Consider the following 21,898-nt stretch of genomic DNA (forward strand, 5'->3'; position numbering starts at 1 on the left):
CACTGGGCTGAGTGCGATGGCTGATGCCTATAATCCCAGCACTTTGGGAGGCCAAGGCAGGCGGATCACTTGAGATCAGGAGTTCAAGACTAGTCTGGCCAACATGGTAAAACCCATCTCTACTAAAAATACAAAAAATTAGCCAGGCATGGTGGCACATGCCTGTAGTCCCAGCTACTTGGGAGGCTGAGGCAGGAGAATTGGTTGAACCCACAGGCAGAGGTTTCAGTGAGCCAAGGTGACACTCCAGCCAGAGCAACAGAGTGAGACTCTGTCTCAAAAAAAAAGCTGTGGCACTGGGGGATCAACTTGATTGACCATCTGGAGGATTATAGTCTGCTGGATTTGGCCATCCTTGGTTTTACCAGTTTTTCAGAGCTCAGTCTGGGGGAAAGAAAAAGAAATTATACTTCTCCTAAGAAGCAGCCAATATCTTGAGCCAACTTTGCAAGTAAATAGAATACATTCTGAATTTTATTTGAATCTCAAGAATTAAAATATCTACTTTGAAAATCATTTGTCACAAACTATGAGAATTGTTAAGAAACTACTTAGAACAAAGAATGAGGAAACATAGCTTGAAAGTTAGATCCCTTCCCTAATGCAAAAGCTGCTTAGCTTTATACCCAAACTAAGACATTGCAGAAGAAAATATTTGCAGTATCATCATTGTTTAGCATTCGGAATAATTAATAAATTGGGCTGTTTTCTTTTGACAGGATGGGAAGCACAAAATGCAAGAGGAAAATGTTAAACTAAAAAAGTCCCTGGAAGAAAGCCACAGGTGTTTGTTAATCAAGTATTAACTAAGATGTAAAGTTATTCTGGGGTGGTGGGAAGGAGGGAGCTTTTGATATACATTGGCATTGACACTGACTTATAATATTAATATGCCAGGAAGACATTTGAAGTGGAAGTTAATAAATAATAAACCACATGACATGTATTAAACCAAACCCATTAGGCTATTTCAGAGGAAAGAAGGGTAATCAGGCTGTCCTCTCTCTCTTCCCTGATTAATTCCCAAGCTCAAATTATCACTTAAGAGGTTATTTCTCACCTTTACTGAATTGATATCCCAGGAGAATAAAGTATAAGTCATACATAGCATTTCTTAGCTTCTTAAATATATTTGAGTATGACTTGTTTCTACCTTTGTGCTAAATTTCAAATAAGTGGCCAGGCATCTATAATCACAGCACTTTGGGAGGCCAAGGTGGGCAGATCACCAGAGGTCAGGAATTTGAGACCATCCTGGCCAACATGGTAAAACCTCATCTCTGCTAGAGATACAAAATTAGTTGGGCCTGCCTGTAATCCCAACTACGTGGGAGACTGAGGCAGGAGAATCACTTGAACCCAGGAGGTGGAGGTTGTAGTGAGCCAAAATGGCATCACTGCACTCCAGCCTGGGCAATAAAGTGAGACTCCATTTCAAAAAAAAAAGTTCAAATAAGTACTCTGATTTATCTCTCATCTCTCATTTTTCTTTTCTCTTGAGAATCTCAAACAGCCTAATTTCATTCATTTTTCCTAACTCTATCTAATTTGCTCACAATGAAGAGCATAGGATAGTTTCAAGGAAGCTGACTTTTTAGAGTTATTTTAGCAGGTTAGAAATATAACAAAATATTACATAGTGCCTCTGCATTAAGACATGAAGGAGGTCCAGCTATATGACATTCTGGAAAAGACAAAACTATGGAGACAGTTAAAAAAAAAAAAAAAAAAAAAAACAGTGGTTTCCGGTAGTTAATGGAAGGGAGGAGTGAACAGGTGGAACACAGAAGATTTTTAGGGCAGTGGAACTACTCTGTATGATACTGTGATGGTGGATACATTATATATTTGACCACACCCATAGACTAGACACCACCAAGAGTGAACCTTAATGTAAACCATAGACTCTGGGTGATGATGTTGTCCGTGTAGGCTCATCAGTTGTAACAAATGCGCCACTCTGGTGCCGCATGTTGATAAAGAGGCTGGGGATGGGGCAAGAGGCATGTGAGAAGTCCCTGTACTTTCTACTCAGTTTTGCTGTGAACCTAACTGATCTAAACATAAAGGTCTATTTTAAAAGGTGGAGGAAGAGGTTAGTAATGAGGAATGATACCATGGTGGGGTTTTGAGAGAACTGTACCGCTGTCCCTAGCCAGGCTTTGTTATCTTAAGAATGAGATAGTGTGTCATCTGGAGCAGAAGTAGCTGCTGGAGAAGAGAAATCACACAGTCCAGTAGTAGGCTAATTATGTAGGTGCTTGGCCTAAGTGCCCCTTTCTTGCCTTAAAGGCCATTCCAAAGTCTTGTAATTTTGCTCCAAAGAGCATGGTTTGATCCAGAGCTAACCTTAAGCTATTGCCCATCTCACATTACAGAATGTCATAAGCAGAGAAGGAAACTAGAAACGCCAGGAAATTAAGCTGGGCTTCCAGGTTCCTTTCAGGGTGAGCCTAGTTTCAAACTAAAATCAAGTAATTTACTTGAGCAATCAGGAGTGTCTATTAAATGGCAACTTCTAACTTAGGTCCTGATAATATAGGACAGTGCTTCCTTGTATCTGAATTGTGCTCTGCAACTCAGAATTTGTCTGTTTCACATTCATTATCTCCTTATGATTTAATATTCCTTATAGAAGTATCTAATGCAACTTTACAGATGAGAAAACTGAAAAGCACAGAGAGGCTAGGTGACTTACCAGGTTGCCTCTGTTTATCCCGTCTCCTGTTTTTAAGTCCTTTGGCTTTGCATTACCTATTAGCAATTTCCAGGACTTACTCTGGCCATAGCTGCAATCATTAGACATACCAGGCTTCCTAGGATTATGACGGCAAGGAACTTCTGAAAACCTGGTCACCCCACGGTGTTTGTCTGGTGATCACACTGCTGCTCAACTGAAAAGAATAGGAACCGTTGGCAATGTGTGGTGCATTTTCCCTGTAGCCGAGCACGAGCTTTGCTTCGCCTCATTTAGGCTCTAGTCCATGCTGGGAACATCAGAGTTAGCTCAGCTTAGTCTCATGAAGAAGTAGTTCAACTTGAATGGGTTTTCTGGTGACAGTCTCATTTATTTCCCTTTCTTGGATTAATTTGCCGAAGCTCACATCTTAAGAATATTTGGGACTATATATAACATGCAATAATGAGTAGATTTCCATAATATCAAATAGAAAAAAAGCTACTAAAATATATGGCCAGTGCGCCGTTGGAGTTTTACACATTGGGAAACATAAATACTAACTATTTTGATAGTAAAAGGGAAATGTAAAACATAACTTCAAATCAGTTTTTAAATGGGAACCCTAATATAATAGATCAGGGGTCAGATTCTAGTGATAGATTTTAAGAAGCAAAATTTTCCCTCCTTGAAGGTCAAGATTAATAATTATGTTGTTCTTAGTAATATAAAAGATGTACAGTATTTATTGTTTAAAGAAATGTTTGTTTTCTGAGCTTTTTATTGAAATGATATAAATGGAAATACACACAGTTGCTATTTGTCACTATTTTTTACTTCTCCATTGTAGGCTGCAACCCCACCCTGTGGATGAACAGGTAACAGAGCCTCCTGTTTCAAAACATCTTGTATAAATTATGAAGCTGGTTGTACTGTGTCTAGCTAGCAAAAAGGTAGCGTGGGCAAAAGATGAGTGAATACAGTGTACCATCCTTCTTAGAATACCCTCAACAAATTTGTATTGCCTGAACCTCACACAGGAAGTAGCACAGCTTTCAGCAGTTTACTAAGTAAACATCAGTTCTCACTTATTTGAAATTATCCCTGACATAAGACCTAGGAGGGCTCACTTTATGTACCTTTCCTCTAGTTTTTCCTTACATAAAATGAAGAGAAAAAAGATGTTTTGATCACTTAGAAATAAGCTAACATGGCTGGGCGCGGTGGCTCAAGCCTGTAATCCCAGCACTTTGGGAGGCCAAGGTGAGTGGATCACGAGGTCAAGAGATCAAGACCAACCTGGTCAACATAGTGAAACCCCATCTCTACTAAAAAAAATACAAAAAATTAGCTGGGCGTGGTGGCGCATGCCTATAATCCCAGCTACTCAGGAGGCTGACGCAGGAGAATTGCCTGAACCCAGGAGGCAGAGGTTGCAGTGAGCCTAGATCACGCCATTGCACTCCAGCCTGGTAACAAGAGGGAAACTCCGTCTCAAAAAAAAAAAAAGAAAGAAAGAAGCTAACATAAATGATTGTAAAACACTTTGTGAATCTAATAGTATATGAAAGCCCATGAGAAAGATAGTGAATGCTACTATGTCTGAGTCACCCTGTCATTTACCTCTTAGCTTATAAAATAAAATAAATCCTACTGCTTTCCACTCTTTTTTTTTGGAGATGAGGTCTCACTTGTTGCCCAAGCTGGGGTAGTGGACAATCTTAGCTCACTGCAGCCTCTACTTCCTGAGCTTAGGTGATCCTCCCACCTCTGCCACCTGAATAGTTAGGAGTACAGGTGCATGTCACCACGCCCACATACCTGGCAAATTTTTTGTATTTTTAGTAGAGATGAGGTTTTGCCATGTTGCCAAGGCTGGACTCAAACTCTTGGGCTCAAGCGATCTGCCTGCCTTGGCCTTCCAAAGTGCTAGGATTATAGGCATGAGCTTCTGTGCCCTGTGCTTGCCATTCTTTCTCCCTCCCCTCCCCCTATTTGTTTTTGAGACAGAATCTTGCTCTGTCACCCAGGCTGGAGTGCTGTGGCACAGTCTCAGCTCACTGCAACCTTTGCCTTCCAAGTTCAAGTGATTCCCCTGCCTCAGCCTCCCAAGTAGCTGCGATTACAGGTGCCCACCACCATGTCCAGCTATTTTTTCTTTTTTCTTTTTTTTTTTTTTTTATATTTTGAGTAGAGATGGGGTTTTGCCATATTGGCCAGGCTGGTCTTGAACTCCTAACCTCAGGGTGAACCACCCACCTCGGCCTCTCAAAATGCTGGGATTACAAGCGTGAGCCACCAGGTCCAACCCCCAGTGCTTTTCATTCTTGATGGTAGAGTGAAACAAGAGGAATGGAATAATGTTAAAACTTTTTACTCTATACTTGCATATGCTTGAATTTTCTTTTTAGAAATAAAGTCATGTTATTTTATTATAAAAATTAAGAGCTGGAAGGATAATAATAAGATTATCTGAGTTGTATTATGGTGGTGAGACTACCTGTTTGTGATTGGTTTTAGTTTCCCGACAGTCTATAGTGTGATAATATTAATATTGTAGCTAAAAAATTCGTATTCTGAAAGTACTAATGTTTCTAGCACCAAGGAAAACTAACCAGCTCAATGTGTGGTTTAGGATCAGCTGCTGCTCTCTGAAAAGCCACAGGTGTGTCAGCTATGCCAGGAAGATGGCAGCCTAACAAAGGTAACTTCGGTGAGACATGGACAGGGTTTTCATAGGGATGCCTACAGCACCCCCAGTCCATCCCCAGGAGTAACAGGGACTTTGCCTCATAGAGTTCAGAGTACATGTTCACAATGCTGGGAGTGGAGTGAAAGCAAAGGGGGCAAGCATTTACTGGGTACCTGTTCTTTTTCAGTCATAGTAATTGATGTCAGTAAGTTCCCATTAAAATAAACATAAATAACTGTGTAATTTAAAACAAATAAGCAGATAGAAATGTCTTAGTAAATATTGAGAGCCTGCTGTGTAGAATGTGCTGGGAAAGAGTAATGAACAAAGTAGACTAAGTCTGTTCTTGTCAAGCTTATGTCCTTCGTAGCTGTCATTTTATAGGTGAAGAACATTGAACATCTAATGCTAAGTCCATTTCCCAAAATTACTCAAGTCATAGGTGGTGAAACCCAGCTTGCAACCTAGCTTTAGCTCCAAAGTCCACAGTCCTTTCAGCACTATATCCTGCCCAGAACAGGATATGAGCTCCTCCGCTAGACCACTTGATTTCTGCTCCCCCAATCCTCAAGGGTGTCATCTGCCTGAGCATCTTCCCAGTTTGTTATCCTAGAGCAGGCAGAGTGAAGGAAGTATTCAGAAAGAACCAGTGCCCTTGACAGCTGGAACTGCGTCTTGTCCACGGTAGAATCCCCCAGCATCTAATATGGTACCCAATCCATAGTGGTCAAGTGGTCAAGAAGAGTTATGTACAAATGAGTCTATGAAACACATACTTGGAAGAGATAGAGCAAGGAGGCTCAAATTCTGGATCACAACCTGCATAGCACCATTTGTGATCATGCTGAATTTTAACAAGTGAAATTATAGTATGACCTAGTCTTAAATTCACAGAATCAGATAACAGATGAACTGCCCTTATAGAACTGGAAGGTGTAATTTTAGAAATATGCTACAAAATAGAAAAACCTGTTAATTCTGGCTTTTGTCTTCTAAGCCGTGCAACATTAACTTCTGTATGTCAGATAAAAATTCTCAGGCTTTCAAATAAAAGCAACCCCCTACTCCTCTCACCCTTAGGAAGATGAATTATTTGAGATGAAGTTAGTATTTCATGGGAGAAATTATTCTTCACAGCTCTTTATATGGGACCCTTGGAGCTTTGTGTATCCCACCCTATCACAGCCTTACCACTGACACTGCTATAGTGACATCTTGCTCTTCCAGTGCTTGACTATTGAAGATTCAAAATGTTTAGGAAAGCAAAAGTTTTCCTTTGAACAAGATGCTGGAAGCTGTGCTCATGCTGCACTGATAACCGAACGGATGTTCTTACAGAGCATCAAAGATCACAGGAAAGCATTAAGCATATCCATGTATTAGGAATTATACTTTCAGTTCATATTCAGAACATTTTTTAATCCTACCTGTTCACCCAACCCATTGTACATCACTGCCTTACTTGCAGTATGCTCAGGTATTTGCCAACTAATTTTAAAACTAACCTACCTAAAAGTGAGTATGAGGAACAGATGTGTGAAATATATTCCAAAGATAAGTGATTTGTATGTAATCCGTTTTTATGTTTAACTCTATGGTACTTCTTCTTTTCATTTAATCTAAAAACTTGACGGTGAACCTCTTTGTAGACTGGGCCTGTGTTCAAATCCTATCTGGCACGTAGTAAAGATCCAGTCAGTGTTTGATTAGGCATTGAGCACTTACCATAGTTGGCTTTTTATATCCCGTGAATCCTTACGCCTTGCTCTTCTCCTCCCCACCTCACCTCCTTCTCCTTACAGAATGTGTGTAAGAACTGCAGAGGAACCTTCTGTGATGCCTGTTCAACAAATGAACTGCCTCTTCCTTCAAGTATCAAGCCTGAGCGAGTTTGCAATCCCTGTCACAAGCATCTGATAAAGCAATATTCCACCAGCCCATCATAAGACTGAAGGCCAAGACCTGGACCAGAACGTTTATGCAGGCTCTTCTATATCTGTGTTTTAGCTGTCAGGATCTCCTAGAGCCCAGTCCTTAGAGTCAACTAAAGAGTTGATAGGAATTAACTAGGTCCAGGGAGAAAAGGCAGTGGTTGGGGTTACTGGAAATTTTGCTCGTTTTCCCTAATGACTGGATGAATAAAAGTTAACTAACTTGAGCCTTTATCTTCTAAATCTAAACAACCTGACATTGAAGGTTTGCTTTATAGCATATCTTTGGAAGGGCAATTCATTGTTATGATTAGTGATAATAATGCTGGGGTGGATTTAATAGAAGAGAGAGTCTAGGCAGATAAGAATAAAAAGGAAAATGATCATCTTCTATTACCTTTGCAGAATAGATGCCGAGATCAAAATGACAGATGTTACATATATTCCCAGGTGCTGTTAGACATAAACATTGCTTCCACTTCACCCCTACTACCTACCTCTGAAAGTATCTCTACCAAACTGTGAAACCAGTCTCAGGGAAAAGAAAGAGTAATATAAATTCTGAATGTATTGAAAACAATATTGTAATATATTATAATTTCAGGACCAGAATTTTCTGGTCTTTGCCTACAGGGATTTTCATTATCAAAAAAAGAACATTTGTTTTTCTACTTAGTGACTTCAAAGTAAATAAACTGCCCTTTTCAGAATCTTTCACAAAACAAGCCAACTCTTCCCCATTCCCTCTGTCTTCCTCTCAGAGTCATAATGGAAATTGTAAGGAGTTTTAAAAATAGGGTTTGACTTTTGCAAATAGAAGATATTGATTAAAGCAAAGGCGAATATAGAGTAAAACAAGTTTAATTTGTTTTCTTGAGACAGGGTCTTGCTCTGTTGCCCAAGCTGGAGTGCAGTGGTGCAGTCACAGCTCACTGAATCCCTGACCTCCTGGGCCTCAAGCAATCTTCCCACCTCAGCCTCCCAAGTAGCCGGGACTGGGTTTTTTTGTTTGTTTGTTTTTTTGTTTTTTTGTTTTTTTTTTAAGCGGTGGAGTCTCATTGGTTGTTCAGGCTGGTCTCAAACTCCTGGGCTCAAGCAGTCTTCCCGCCTTGGCTTCCAAAGTGCTGAGATTATAGGCATGAGTCACCACACTTGGCCAAGTTTAATTTGTTGATGGCTAAGGACAGTTAGCTCGGAATACTTACTGTTTTTGAATATGGAATTCCTCATTCTGAGTCATGAATGGGAGCTGATAGATGCTTTCTTGGAAAGGGCAATACAGTCATCCCTCAGTATCCATGGGGGATTGGTTCCAGGAATCCCACTGGATATCAAAATCCATGGTGCTCAAGTCCTATTGTATAATACGGGTTATACGGTATTTGCCTATAACCTACATACATCTTCCTGTGTACTTTAAATCATCTGAAGATTACTTATACTTAATAAAATACCTACACGTCATCTCATTTGCATGGATTCAACATAGTGCTTGGTGTTCAACAAATGCAAGTTTTGCTTTTTTGGAACTTTGTGGATTTTTTTTTTCCTGAATATTTTTGATTGGCAGTTTGTTGAATCCATGGATGCAGAACCTGTGGATATAGAGGACTGACTGTATTCATACATCTGAATAACAAACTCTTTGGGGGAAAAGAGGGAAGTATATTGAGCAAGAGAAGGAAAGAAACATTGTATATTATTTTGATTCTGTTACATGTGTCTATAGATTGTTTGGTTTTAATCAAGACCTAAGAAGATATGATTCTATGACTGGTTTAGAATCTGGGGTGGAAACATCTTGGAACCATGTTATTTAATAAATTCTGTCTCCTGGAAAGGGTTACAACCTGGGAAAGAGTTGTTATTCCAAAAGTCCCCTGTTACTTGGTGAAGCTTAAGAGTTCTAGGGAAAAATAAAATCTTAAGTCAAGCCTAGTTTTTTGATTGTCTTTTTTTCCCTTAAATAACATTTGTTTTTGAGAATCTTAACTCTCCTTAATTTTTGGGCACATACGTGAGCTACCACTCTTTTACATGCTATACATAATGTGGGGGACAAAAACAGACTAAAGGAGTGTTGCCCTAAATCGGCAAAAGTTATTTTAGAATTAATTTTAAATTAAATTGAAAAGAGACAGCTTTGTAACATGCAATATAATATTAGTCACTTGAGATTTTACTTAGAATTACACACAAATATTTATCTTTTTTTTTTTTTTTTTTTTGGCTACAGAGTCTCACTCTCACCCAGGCTAGAGTGCAGTGGCACAATCTTTGCTCACTACCTCTGCCTCCTGGGTTCAAGCAGTTCTCTGCTGCAGCCTCCCGAGTATCTGGGATTATAGGCAGGTGCCACCATACCTGGCTAATTTTTTTTTTTTTTTTTTTTTTTTTTTGTAGAGATGGGGTTTCACCATCTTGGCCAGGCTGGTCTTGAACTCCTGACCTCGTGATCCATGTACCTTGGCCTCCCACTGCGCCTGGTGGTGGCTCGCACGTGTAATCCGAGCACTTTGGGAGGCTGAGACAGGAGAATTGCTTGAAGCCAGGAGGCGGAGGTTTCAGTGAGCCAAGATCGTCCCACTGCACTCCAGCCTGGGCAACAACAGAGTGAGACTCCATCTCAAAAAAAAAAAAAAAAAAAAAGATTGTATGCAATGTCCCAAAGATCTGTAGTTATTAGTAAAGCCTCCCATAAAAGCATGGGGACCAAGTCATGAATACCTTGACTTAATAATATGTCTATCTGTCTTCCTTTAAAATTGTGCTTTTCACCATTTACAATAGCATAAACTGAACCAAAAAGCCAAAAGATTTGAACACTGAAAACTTCAAATGTTGCCATACAAAATTAAGACATAAAAGTATCACATGTTCAGCCAGCTGCTGTGGCTCACCCTGTACTCCCAGCCTTTGGGAGGCCAAGAAGGGTGAATCACCTGAGGTCGAGTTCAAGACCAGACTGATGAACATGGCAAAACCCTGTCTCTACTAAAAATACAAAAATTTGCCAGGCATGGTGGTGATGAGGCAGGAGAATTACTTGAACCCAGGAGGAAGACATCGCAGTGAGCCAAGATTGCACCCCTGCACTCCAGCCTGGGTGATAGAGTGAGACTCTTGTCAAAAAAAAAAAAAAAAAAAAAAAAGTGTATGTTCATGGATTCAAAAACAATATTGTTAAGATGTCAATACTACCCAAAGTAATCTACAGATTCAATACAGTCCCAGTGAAAATTCCAACATTCTGCAAAAACAGAAAAATCTATCCTAAAATTCATACACAATCTCACGAGACCCCCGAATAGTCCAAATAATCTTGAAGAAGAACAAAGTTGGCCAGGCACAGTGGCCTATGCCTGTAATCCTTGCACTTTGGGAGGCCAGGGCAGGCAGATCATGAGGTTAGGAGATCGAGACCATCCTGGCTAACACAGTGAAACTCCATCTTTTCTAAAAATAACAAAAAATTAGCCAGGCGTGGCGACACACACCTGTAGTCCCAGCTACTTGGGGAGGCTGAGGCAGGAGAATCGCTTGAACCCAGGAGGCAGAGGTTGCAGTGAGCCAAGGTCGCGCCACTGCACTCCAGTCTGAGTGACAGAGCGAGACTCTGTCTCAAAAATGGGGGGAAAAAAAAAAAAAAAAAGAACAAACTTGGAGGTCTTCCACTCCCTGATCTCAACATTGTTTTGTTTGTTTGTTTGTTTTTTGAGACGGAGTTTCGCTCTTGTTACCCAGGCTGGAGTGCAATGGCGCGATCTCGGCTCACCGCAACCTCTGCCTCCTGGGTTCAAGCGATTCTCCTGCCTCAGCCTCCTGAGTAGCTGAGACTACAGGCGTGCGCCACCATGCCCAGCTAATTTTTGTATTTTTAGTAGATACGGGGTTTCACCATGTTGACCAGGATGGTCTCAATCTCTTGACCTCGTGATACGCCCGCCTCGGCCTCGCAAAGTGCTGGGATTACAGGCGTGAGCCACCGCACCCGGCCTGATCGCAACATTGAATACAAAACTACAGTAACCAAAACAGTATGATACTGGCATAAAGTTTAGCATATAAACCAATGGAATAGAATCACAAGCCTAGAAATAAACCTTTACATATATGGTCAGATGGTTTTCGATAAGGGTCCCAAGACCATTCAGTGGAGAAAAGATCGTCTTTTCAACAAATGGTGTGGGGAAAATTGGATCTCTACATACCAAAAAAAAAAAAAAAAAAAGTTGAACACTTACACGATATACAAATATTAACTTAAAATGCATAAAAAACTAGCTCCATCCACCAAGATTGGGAGAAAATGAGAGCTAAAATTATCAAACTCTTTAAAAAAGAAACAATTACCGGCCGGGTGTGAGGGCTCATGCCTGTAATCCCAGCACTTTGGGAGGCCGAGACAGGTGTATCACCTGAGGTCAAGTGTTCAAGACCATCCTGGCCAACATGGTGAAACCCTGTCTTTACTAAAAATATAAAACTTCGCCAGGCGAGGTGGCGGGGCACGTGTAATCTCAGCTATTCAAGGAGGCTGAGGCAAGAGAGTTGAGTGAACCTGGGAGGCAGAGGTTGAAATGAATCTAGCCTGGGCAACAGAGCAAGACCCCGTCTCAAAAAACAACGGAAAAGCTTCATGACATTGAATTTGGCAGTAATTTTTTTGGGTATGACCAAAAGCATTTAAAAAAAAATAGATTGGACTCCAGTAAAATTAAAAATTTGTGCATCAAGGGACACTACCAGAAGAATGAAAAGGAATGGGAGAAAACTGCAAATAAATCCTGGCTGGGCGTGGTGGTTCACACCTGTAATCCTAGAACTTTGGGAGGCCGAGGCAGGCAGATCACCTGAGATCAGGAGTTCAAGACCAGCCTGTCCAACATGGCAAAACCTGTCTACTAAAAATGCCAAAAAAAAAAAAAAAAAAAAAAAAAAATTAGCCCTGCATGGTGGTGGGTGCCTGTAATCCCAACTACTCAGGAGGCTGAGGCAAGAGAATCGCTTGAACCTGGGAGGCGGAGGTTACAGTGACTTGAGATAGTGCCATTGCAATCCTGCCTGGGCGACAGAGCAAGGCTCCGTCTCAAAAAAAGAAAAAGAACTCCTGCAACAATTAAAAAAAAAAAGCCTGAAAAAAATAAGCAAAGTACTTGAATAGACATGTCTTGCAAAAAGATATAGAATTATCCAACAAGTACATGAAAAGCTCAAAATCAGTAATCACTGGGGAAGTGCACAGATTAAAACTACAATGAGATACCACTCTATACCTATTAAGGTGGCTACTATCAAAAAAGCAGAACAAGCATTGACAAGGAAATAGAGAAAATGGAATTCATGTACACAGTTGATGGGAATGTAAAATGGTACAGCAGTATAGTGATTTTAAAAAATTACCATATGATCCAACAAATCCATTTCTGGGTATATACCCCCAAAAATTGAAAGCAGGAACTTCTACAGATATTTGTATACCTGTGTTTCCAGCCCTTTTATTCAAAATAGCCAAAAGGTAGAGACAACCCTAGTGTCCATCAATGGATGAATGGGTAAACAAAAGTTGGTATATGCATACAATGGAATATTATTCAGCTTTAAAAACAATGACAGAGGCAGCCGGCTGTGGTGGCTCACGCCTATGATCCCATCACTCTGGGAGGCCGAGGCGGGCGGATCACCTGAGGTGGAGAGTTCCACACCAGCCTGACCAACATGGAGAAACCCCGTCTCTACTGAAAATACAAAAAACTTAGCCGGGTATGGTGGTTCATGCCTGTAATCTTAGCTATTTGGGAGGCTGAGGCAGAAGAATCACTTAAACCCGGGAGTCAGAGTGTGTGGTGAGCTGAGTTCATGCCACTACACTCCAGCTTGGGCAACAAGAGCAAAACTCCGTCTCAAAAAAAAAAAAAAAAAAAAAAAAAAAAAAAAAAAACAAAACCTGACACATGCTACAATATAGATGAACCTTAAGGACACACAGTAAGTGAAATAAGCCAGTCATACATAGGACAAATATTGTATGACTCCACTTATACCAAGTACCTAGAATAGTCAAAAGCATAAAGATAGAAAGTAAAATGATGGTTCCCAGGGACTTAAGGAAAAGCAGAATGGGGAGTCAGTGTTTAATAGGTACTGTTTGTGTTGGGGGAAGATGAAAGATTCTGGTGATGGTGGTGATGGTTGTCCAGCAATGTGAATGCACTAATGACACAGAAATGTATGCTTAAAAATGGTAAAAAACAAAAACCCACAAGTTTTATGTATATTTTATCAGTTTTTAAAAATCATGCTTTCCAGAAGGATTCAGAAATTACAATTATGTATGTACATTTGGGTTATTACACATGGATATCTCTGTTCACTGGGAAGGCCTAGCAGCAGACCCCCCAGTAGCAATGAGTACATCCAATGCCCAGATCTTCTTTTCTAATACCATTCTTCAAGAAAAGGAATCAGGTCTTCCTAGAGAAATGGCTGATTCTCAGTTTAGGGCATATTCTAGTGCCAGAAAGTAGTGTTCCACAAACAAGGATGTAGACATGTGAAAGGGAGACAGAAGCCAACTGAAAGAACCCTCGGTGGCCAAAGATGAAACAAATCTCAGCAACAAAGTAAATAATGCAGCATAGGATTATAACCCAAAGGATAAAGTATCCATGAGTCCACATTGATGTAAATGACCTGATGAATGAGAGGTGGCGTCTCTACTATACAGAAAAAGCCCAAATAATTATGTAGACACTCCCACTTCAAGGAGATGAACTCCCAACCTTTCGAGTATGGATTGTGCTTAGTAACTTAAAGAGCGCAATATGTGAAGAGGAAAAAAAATAATTTTACAGCAACCTGGCAAACACTATCTTGGCCAGGTGATCAAAATTTGTATCAGTATCATCAGTGGTAAATCATATTGATAACACGTATCCTTGATGTAATGAGAATGCCCCTTTGTGGTCTTCCTCCCAGGACCAGAAGGAAAACAATCAGAAAACCTCATTTAACAGACATGTTACAAAACTAACAGTACTCCTTAAAACTGTCATGGTCATCAAAATCAAGTCTGAGATCTTTCTGTAGTTCATGATGACTGGTCTTTCACACTTCTGTGTGAGATGTGCTTCCTTCACACCTTGTTACAACATCAGCACATTACCCATTTGATGTGAAAAAAAAAAAAAAAAAAAAATCAAACGCTGAGAATCTGAAGTCATTAAAAACAGAAACATCTTAGGTGGCTAAAGGGACATAACTGAATGTTAATTGTGGGATCCTGGAATGAATAGAATATTAGGAAAAAAAATTAAAGATCTGAACTGTGGGATTTAGTTAATAGTAATATACCAAAGTTGGTTCCTTAGTTGTGACAAATATTTTATAGTAAGATAGCAACAATAGGTGTACAGGTGGGTGAGGTGTATACAGGGACTCTGTACTATTTTTGCAATGTCTGTGTAAATCTAAAACTATTCTAAAATAAAATTTATATAGGAAAAAAATGTGCTTTCATACCCAAAGCAAGCATAAGTCTAACCTAATAGAACCTGACTGAACTCATCAATGCAGTTTGAGGCTTATTTCTTTCCAAATAGACTTCAAGTGTTTTAAGGTTGATAAGCAGATTGGAACTATGAGAAAGTCTTTAGTTCATTCACTATTTATAAGTCAAATTATAAAAACATATAATGAAACTCTTTTTTTTTTTGAGACGGACTTTCACTCGTTACTCAGGCTGGAGTGCAATGGTGCGATCTCGGCTCACCGCAACCTCCGCCTCCTGGGTTCAGGCAATTCTCCTGCCTCAGCCTCCTGAGTAGCTGGGATTACAGGCACGTGCCACCATGCCCAGCTAATTTTTTGTATTTTTAGTAGAGACGGGGTTTCACCATGTTGACCAGGATGGTCTCGATCTCTCGACCTCGTGATCCACCCGCCTCGGCCTCCCAAAGTGCTGGGATTACAGGCTTGAGCCACCGCGCCTGGCAATGAAACTCTTAAAGATTGAACTATTCTGTGAAAGAAGGCTGTCCACTACAGCCTCATTTCAGCTTTGTTCACCAAAAATCGGGGCCCTTTTAAAATTATATTTCAGTAGTTAAGTGGTCCTGTTTTGATTTATAGCAAAACTTCCTTCAAATTAACTTAGCCTGTTATTCAAAATGTTCTCCCAAATCAAATCTTAATAATTCTTAGGCATTAGCTGGTTTGAGAACTGTCATTGATGACTGAGGTCTCCCATGCTGAGGAGGGGTTAATTTTGATGTTAACACACTACTTTGGTATAAAGATTTTTGTTAAGCATATCAGTTAATATACCAAATCAGAAACCATGCTATCTAACGAGCACAATTTCTATACCTAGAATAAGTGGCACCAACTTTAGTCAGTGAATTACCTTGAAATGTAAAATTAATTTAAAAATAGAACCTGTAGGCTGGGAGTGGTGGCTCACACCTGTAATCCCAGTACTTTGGGAGGCCAAGGTGGGCAGATCACTTGAGGCCAGGAGTTCGAGACCAGCCTGGTCTACATAGTGAAACTCTGTCCCTACTAAAAACACAAAAATGAGCTGGGTGTGATGATACACACCTGTAATAGCAGCTAGTCAGGAGGCTGAGACAGGAGAATCGCTTGAACCAGGGAGGTGAAGTTTACAGTGAGTCAAGATTGCACCACTGCACTCTGACCTGGGCGACGGAGTGATACCATGTCTTTAAAAAAAAAAAAAAAAAAAAAAAATCCAGCAAGCAGTTGTAAGCATCACTGAGGATATCAGATCCCTAAGACTTAATAATTAAGCATAGTAAAGAAGAGGTAACTCAGGCTTCCAAAGGGCAAGGGCAAGCAGAATGAAAAAGCTGCACACGTCTCCAGGAAGCAGTCATGACTTAGCATTCTGGAGTGCTGCTTTATGGCACAAAAAGTATCATTCAGGGAGTGAGCTAGCGGAAGGTAAAGTTAAGAAAAGGAAAAAATAAAGTATAATTCATATTCAACTACAACATCTATCACAAATACTACGTTCTTCTGGCATATTACTTGTATTCCCCAATTTACTTTTTTTTTTCTTTTTTTGGACAGGGTCTTGATGTCACCCAGGCTGCAGTGCAGTGGTGTAATCAGTGTGATCTCAGTTTCCACTTTCCAGGCTCCAGTGATACTCCCACCTCAGCCTCCCCAGTAGCTAGGACTACAGGCGTGAGCCACCATGGCCAGTTAGTTTTTGCATATTTGATAGAGATGGGTTTCACCATGTTGCCCAGGCTGGTCTTGAACTTCTAAGCTCAGATGATCCACCTGACTTAGCCTCCCAAACTGCTAGAATTACAGGTGTGAGCCACAGTGCTTGGCCCCATCTTGCTTGCTTGAGGAAGCAAGAAATGAATGAATAGCCAGTCCATCAGAAACTGTAAATAACTTAGTCTCCCTAGCCTTTGGTCTTTATTCCCAAACATCTGCCATCTTCTGTCAAGCTGCAAAAGGAAAGGTTCAGAAACTATTTTCATTATAACCAGTTATGTTTTCAAATCACAAGTCTTTGGATAAACCTGCTAAGTTCTGTCTGTGCGCTTCAAATTAAGATTCTTAAAAATATCATGACCTTCAATGAGTCCATCCATATTCTAGAGTCTACTTTGTTTACACACTTTCATGCTTTATCCCCAGGTGCTTTCAGAACCATTCACTGAGATGTTCTAATGCTAACATAAAACCTAGAAACTGCCGGGCGCGGTGGCTCAAGCCTGTAATCCCAGCACTTTGGGAGGCCGAGGCGGGCGGATCACAAGGTCAAGAGATCGAGACCATCCTGGTCAACATGGTGAAACCCCATCTCTACTAAAAATACAAAAAAATTAGCTGGGCATGGTGGCGCATGCCTGTAATCCCAGCTACTCAGGAGGCTGAGGCAGGAGAATTGCCTGAACCCAGGAGGTGGAGGTTGCGGTGAGCCGAGATCGCGCCATTGCACTCCAGCCTGGGTAACAAGAGAGAAACTCCGTCTCACAAAAAAAAAAAAAAAAAAAAAAAAAAAATCTAGAAACTATAAAGGGGGAACTGTAAGACTTCAGCCATGTAAAAATAATTTCTGCCATGATGAGCAGAGGACAAACAGGGTAAAAGGCATTTCAAGTTCACTATAGGAACAAAACACTCCTGCAGATTAGTTAAAAGACCAAAGCCCATAGAAAAGCAGTTACTAAACATCACACAAAGGCAATCAGCCGAATTCAGATTATGAAAACCTACAGGGGAATCTTATTTCCTCAGCAAACAAGGAAAAAAATAAATGGATGGCAAAACATCCCGAGTAAGAGAAGAAACAGACACTTCAACTTCACTGAAGATATCCCTATGGCTAGTAAGTGTATGGAAAAGTACTATTCATTGTCAGGGAAAGCAAATTAAAACCAGAAGATACAACTACAGACACAATTGCTAAAATTATAGACCTGACAATAGCAAATGATAAGGAGGTGGACCTACCAGAACTCTGGGAATGTAAAACAGGATGACCATTTAGGAAAGTCTATCCCCTTCTAGCAAAATTTAAAATACTTCAGCTCAGGATATTCTCACTCCTAAATGCTTATCCAAATTATATTAAAATGTAGGTTCACAAAAAGGTTGTAAAACATGTTCATATCAACTTTATTCATGATAGCTCCAAACTAGAAACAGCCCATTATTCATCAGTTGTTCACCTAACAGGTGAAACGTTAAAATGTGGCATATTCAAATACAGAATACCGCTCAGCCATAAAAAGGAATGAAGCTTAAACACACAGATGAATATCCAAACATGCTGATTAAAATGAACTTACAAAATACATCCTGAATGAATGAGTTCATTATATGAAGTTCTAGAATAGGCAAAATAAACCTACAGTGAACAAAATCCTAACAGTAGCTGCCAGGGGACGGAAGAAGGGACAGGAGAGAGAGGTGCAGGAATTGACTAGGTGGAAAAATTCAGATGTAATACAAATGCTCCAAACTTAGGGGTTTGGGTTACACGCTTTTATATCAAAACTCATCAAATGAGGGTGCAGTGGCTCACACCTGTAATTCCAGCACTCTGGGAGGTGTAAACAGGACAATCACTTGATGTCGGGAGTTTGAGACCAGCCTAGCCAACATGGCAAAACCCTATCTCGAAAAAAAATACAAAATTAGAGACAGGCGCAGTGGCTCACGCCTATAATCCCAGCACTTTGGGAGGCTGAGGCGGGTGGATCACAAGATCAGGAGTCCAAGACCAACCTGCCCAATATAGTGAACCTCCCCCCAATAAAAAATACAATAATTAGCCAGGCATGGTGGCAGGCACCTGTTGTCCCAGCTACTAGGGAGGCTGAGGCAAGAGAATGGCTGGAACCTGGGAGGCAGAGGTTGCAGTCGGCCAAGATCAAGCCACTGCACTCTAGCCTGGGAGACAGAGAGACTTCGTTTCCAAAAAAAAAAAAAAAAAAATACAAAAAATTAGCTGGGCATGGTGGCGGGCATCCGTGTAATCCCAGCTACTCTGAAGGCAGGAGAATCCCTTGAACCTAGGAGATGGAGGTGGCAGAGAGCTGAGACCAGGCCACTGCACTCTAGCCTGGGCAATAGAGCAAGACTTCATCTCGGAAAAAAATAAACAAAAACAAACAAACTAACTAACTCATCAAATGATACACTTAATATTTATTCACCTTACTGCAAATCTCCCTCAAAAAACCCCAGCAACGGCTGGGTGCGGAGGCTCATGCCTGTAACCCCAGCATTTTGGGAGGCCGCGGCAGGCAAGTCAATGGAAGCCAAGAGTTCAAGACCAACCTGGCCAACATGGTGAAACCCCATCTCTACTAAAAATACAAAAATTAGCCAGGCGTGGTGGTGTACATCTGTAACCCCAGCTACTAGGGAAACTAAGTCACGAAAATTGCTTGAACCTGGGAGGCGGAAGTTGCAGTGAGCAGAGATCATGCCACTGCACCCCAGCCTGGGTGACAAAGCAACTGTCTCAAAAACAAGTAACTCCAATGACATGTATGCTGAAAGGATTAAAAGTAAGAAATGTCTATAACTGACTTAGACATGCATATAGAAAAAAAGAAGAGCCTGCAGGAGACAGGTATGTGATAAAGCATGGCAAAATGCTACTTGTAGAATCTAAGGGATGAGTATTGGCATCACCTTTTCTGCATGCTTGAAATTTTTTATAAAAAATGTTGCAGGTAATATTACACATATGACCCAATTGCAATGTGTGGACTGTTTGGATGCTGGTTCAAATATACTTTTTAAAAAAATAACATTTCAAATCATAGATAATTGGTGACAACAAATTATTACTATTAGGAATAATTTTAAATTTTTTTAGAGCTGCATGATGAAATATTTACATATGAAATACCGTCTAGATTTGCTTTAAAATTGAAAAGTGGACTGGAACTAGAGACGAAACAGGACTAACCACAAGTTGATCATTGATGGTTATATAGGTTTATTATTCTATTTCTGTTATGTTTGAAATGTCCTATAATAAAGGGTTTTGTGTGTGTGTGTGTGTGTGTGTTTTTAAAGAAAAACGAGAAAGGAATATGAAGACAGTTCATAGAAAAGAAAACCCAGGCCAGGTGCAGTGGCTCACATCTGTAATCCCAGCACTTTTGGGAATCTGAGGTGAGCAGACATTTGAGTCCAGGAGTTTGAGACCAGCCTGGGCAACATGGCAAAATCCCATCTTTACAAAAAAAAGAGAGAAAATAAAAAAAGCCAGGTGGGATGGTATATGCCTGTGGTGCCAGTTACTGGGGAGGCTGAGGTGGAAGCATCACTGGGGCACAGGAGGTGGAGGTTGCAGTGAGCCATGATTGCACCCCTACATTCCAGCCTGGGCAACAGAGTGAGACCCTATCTCAAGAAAAAAACAGCGCTGGGCACCGTGGCTCATGCCTGTAATCCCAGCACTTTGGGAAGCTGAGGCGGGTGAATCACCTGAGGTCAGGAGTTCGAGATCAGTCTAACCAATATGGCAAAACCCTCTCTCTACTAAAACTACAAAAAAATTTGGCCAAACACGGTAGTTCACGCCTGTAATCCCAGTATTTGGGAGGCCGAGGCGAGCAGATCACATGAGGTCAGGAGTTACAGATCAGCCTGGCCATGTTGAAACCCCATCTCTACTAAAAATTAGCTGGGTGTTGTGGAAGAGGTCTGCAATCCCAGCTACTCAAGAGGCTGAGGCAGGAGAATTGCCTGAACCCAGGAGGTGGAGGTTGCAGTGAGTCGAGACTGTACCACTGCACTCCAGCCTGGGCGACAGAGCAAGACTCCATCTCAAAAAAAAAAAAAAAAAAAGGAAATCCAAATGAAGAAAGGCTACCTTATAAAAAGAATCCTATTTTTTTTCGTATTTTTTTAAACCTGTCAGATTGACAAAGAATAGACTGCTAATTTGTTACGTTGTTGAGGCTATGGGGAAACGGCATTTGCATTGGTACAAACAACTTTAGATATAAATTTAGATATTTAAGTGTGCATAATCTTACCGTTTATTCTACAGGGAAACGTATGTATGCACAAGATTATATAAGCTTATACAAGGTAATTCACTTTGGCATTACAATAGCAAAATATTGAAGACAATTCAGGTCATATATATCATTCAAAAAGAATGAGAAAAAATTTTAAATACTGACAGAACATGACCTTTAGGATGTTTAGTTATGCAAATGCCATTTCCCCCTTGCAGCTCCTTATGAGTACCTAGACTAAAGGAGGATATCAGCACTCTGACCATATACCCCAGTGCCACCATTCTTCTTGGTAGTTCTACCACAAAGGAAGTTATAGACATAAGGAACCCAGACAAAAGAGGGAAATTCACCATCACTGCCTCCTTCAATAGCAAACGGTGATGCACAACGCAGTATTCCAAATGTAGGGAGATTTAAGTGTCTTCCACTTGCATGGAAATAAGATTACTTTTACTCTGTTATGTGCTTCTCTTCCTTTCCCAGTAACTACATTAACCTTAGCAATCACTCATTTACTAGCCTAGATTATTAACAAAAACAAAAGAGAGCATTCAAATACATGAGACGGACTTCCCAATAATGGCCACCTTTTGTAAAGAAAATTCAGCCTGTAGTGTGGCAAGAAGATATATCCTTTCAACCTTACCCATCATATAGCATTTTAATGCTTTTGCTTTCATTCTTTTCCGAGATGTGCAAATAAAACTCATTGGCTTCAACAACTGCAAATGAATTCTTCACTACCCCAATCACAAAAGACCCCACAGATCTTTTCCACAGCAAATTAGATACCAAATGTGAAAGAGACAGAAACAAACATCATGTTCTAAACAATTCATACAACTAGGGATACCAGTTCTCATAGCTTGGCACATTCGAGCATATATGAAAACACATTTCCATCTAAGTAGGACTACTCACATTAAGCTGGTTAAGTCACGTTCACAGGATTTAAAAGAACACACACACAAAAATTAACCATTTCTTCTTATATTAATATACAAGTACTTGAGGTAATAATATATTCAGTGACACACACTCCAATAATAAATACTCTTAGGTAATC

The 21,898-nt window shown here is 40.4% G+C and overlaps 1 protein-coding gene and 1 pseudogene across 8 annotated transcripts in view; both read left to right on the forward strand.

The window, feature by feature from the left end:
* The window catches only part of RUFY3 (RUN and FYVE domain containing 3), a 107,811-nt gene extending 98,665 nt beyond the window's left edge, over positions 1 to 9,146 (forward strand). For 6 of the 8 annotated variants that reach the window (XM_039468071.2, XM_074396238.1, XM_074396237.1 and 3 more), the window contains 4 exons: positions 720 to 784; positions 3,528 to 3,555; positions 5,313 to 5,381; positions 7,172 to 9,146. In XM_039468071.2, the coding sequence (XP_039324005.2) occupies positions 720 to 784; positions 3,528 to 3,555; positions 5,313 to 5,381; positions 7,172 to 7,315 (306 nt within the window). In that variant the 3' untranslated portion in view covers positions 7,316 to 9,146. Of the gene's footprint in view, positions 1 to 719; positions 785 to 3,527; positions 4,195 to 5,312; positions 5,382 to 7,171 lie in introns of those variants that run through there. The other 2 variants (XR_005579074.2, XM_074396239.1) reach the window with 2 other exon arrangements.
* Positions 9,147 to 14,377: 5,231 nt separating this feature from the next.
* Positions 14,378 to 14,475, forward strand: LOC120363841 (small nucleolar RNA U13; annotated as a pseudogene).
* The last annotated feature ends 7,423 nt before the right edge of the window (positions 14,476 to 21,898 follow it).

The sequence above is a fragment of the Saimiri boliviensis genome, chromosome 3 (assembly GCF_048565385.1).
Source record: "Saimiri boliviensis isolate mSaiBol1 chromosome 3, mSaiBol1.pri, whole genome shotgun sequence".
Taxonomy (NCBI): domain Eukaryota; kingdom Metazoa; phylum Chordata; class Mammalia; order Primates; family Cebidae; genus Saimiri; species Saimiri boliviensis.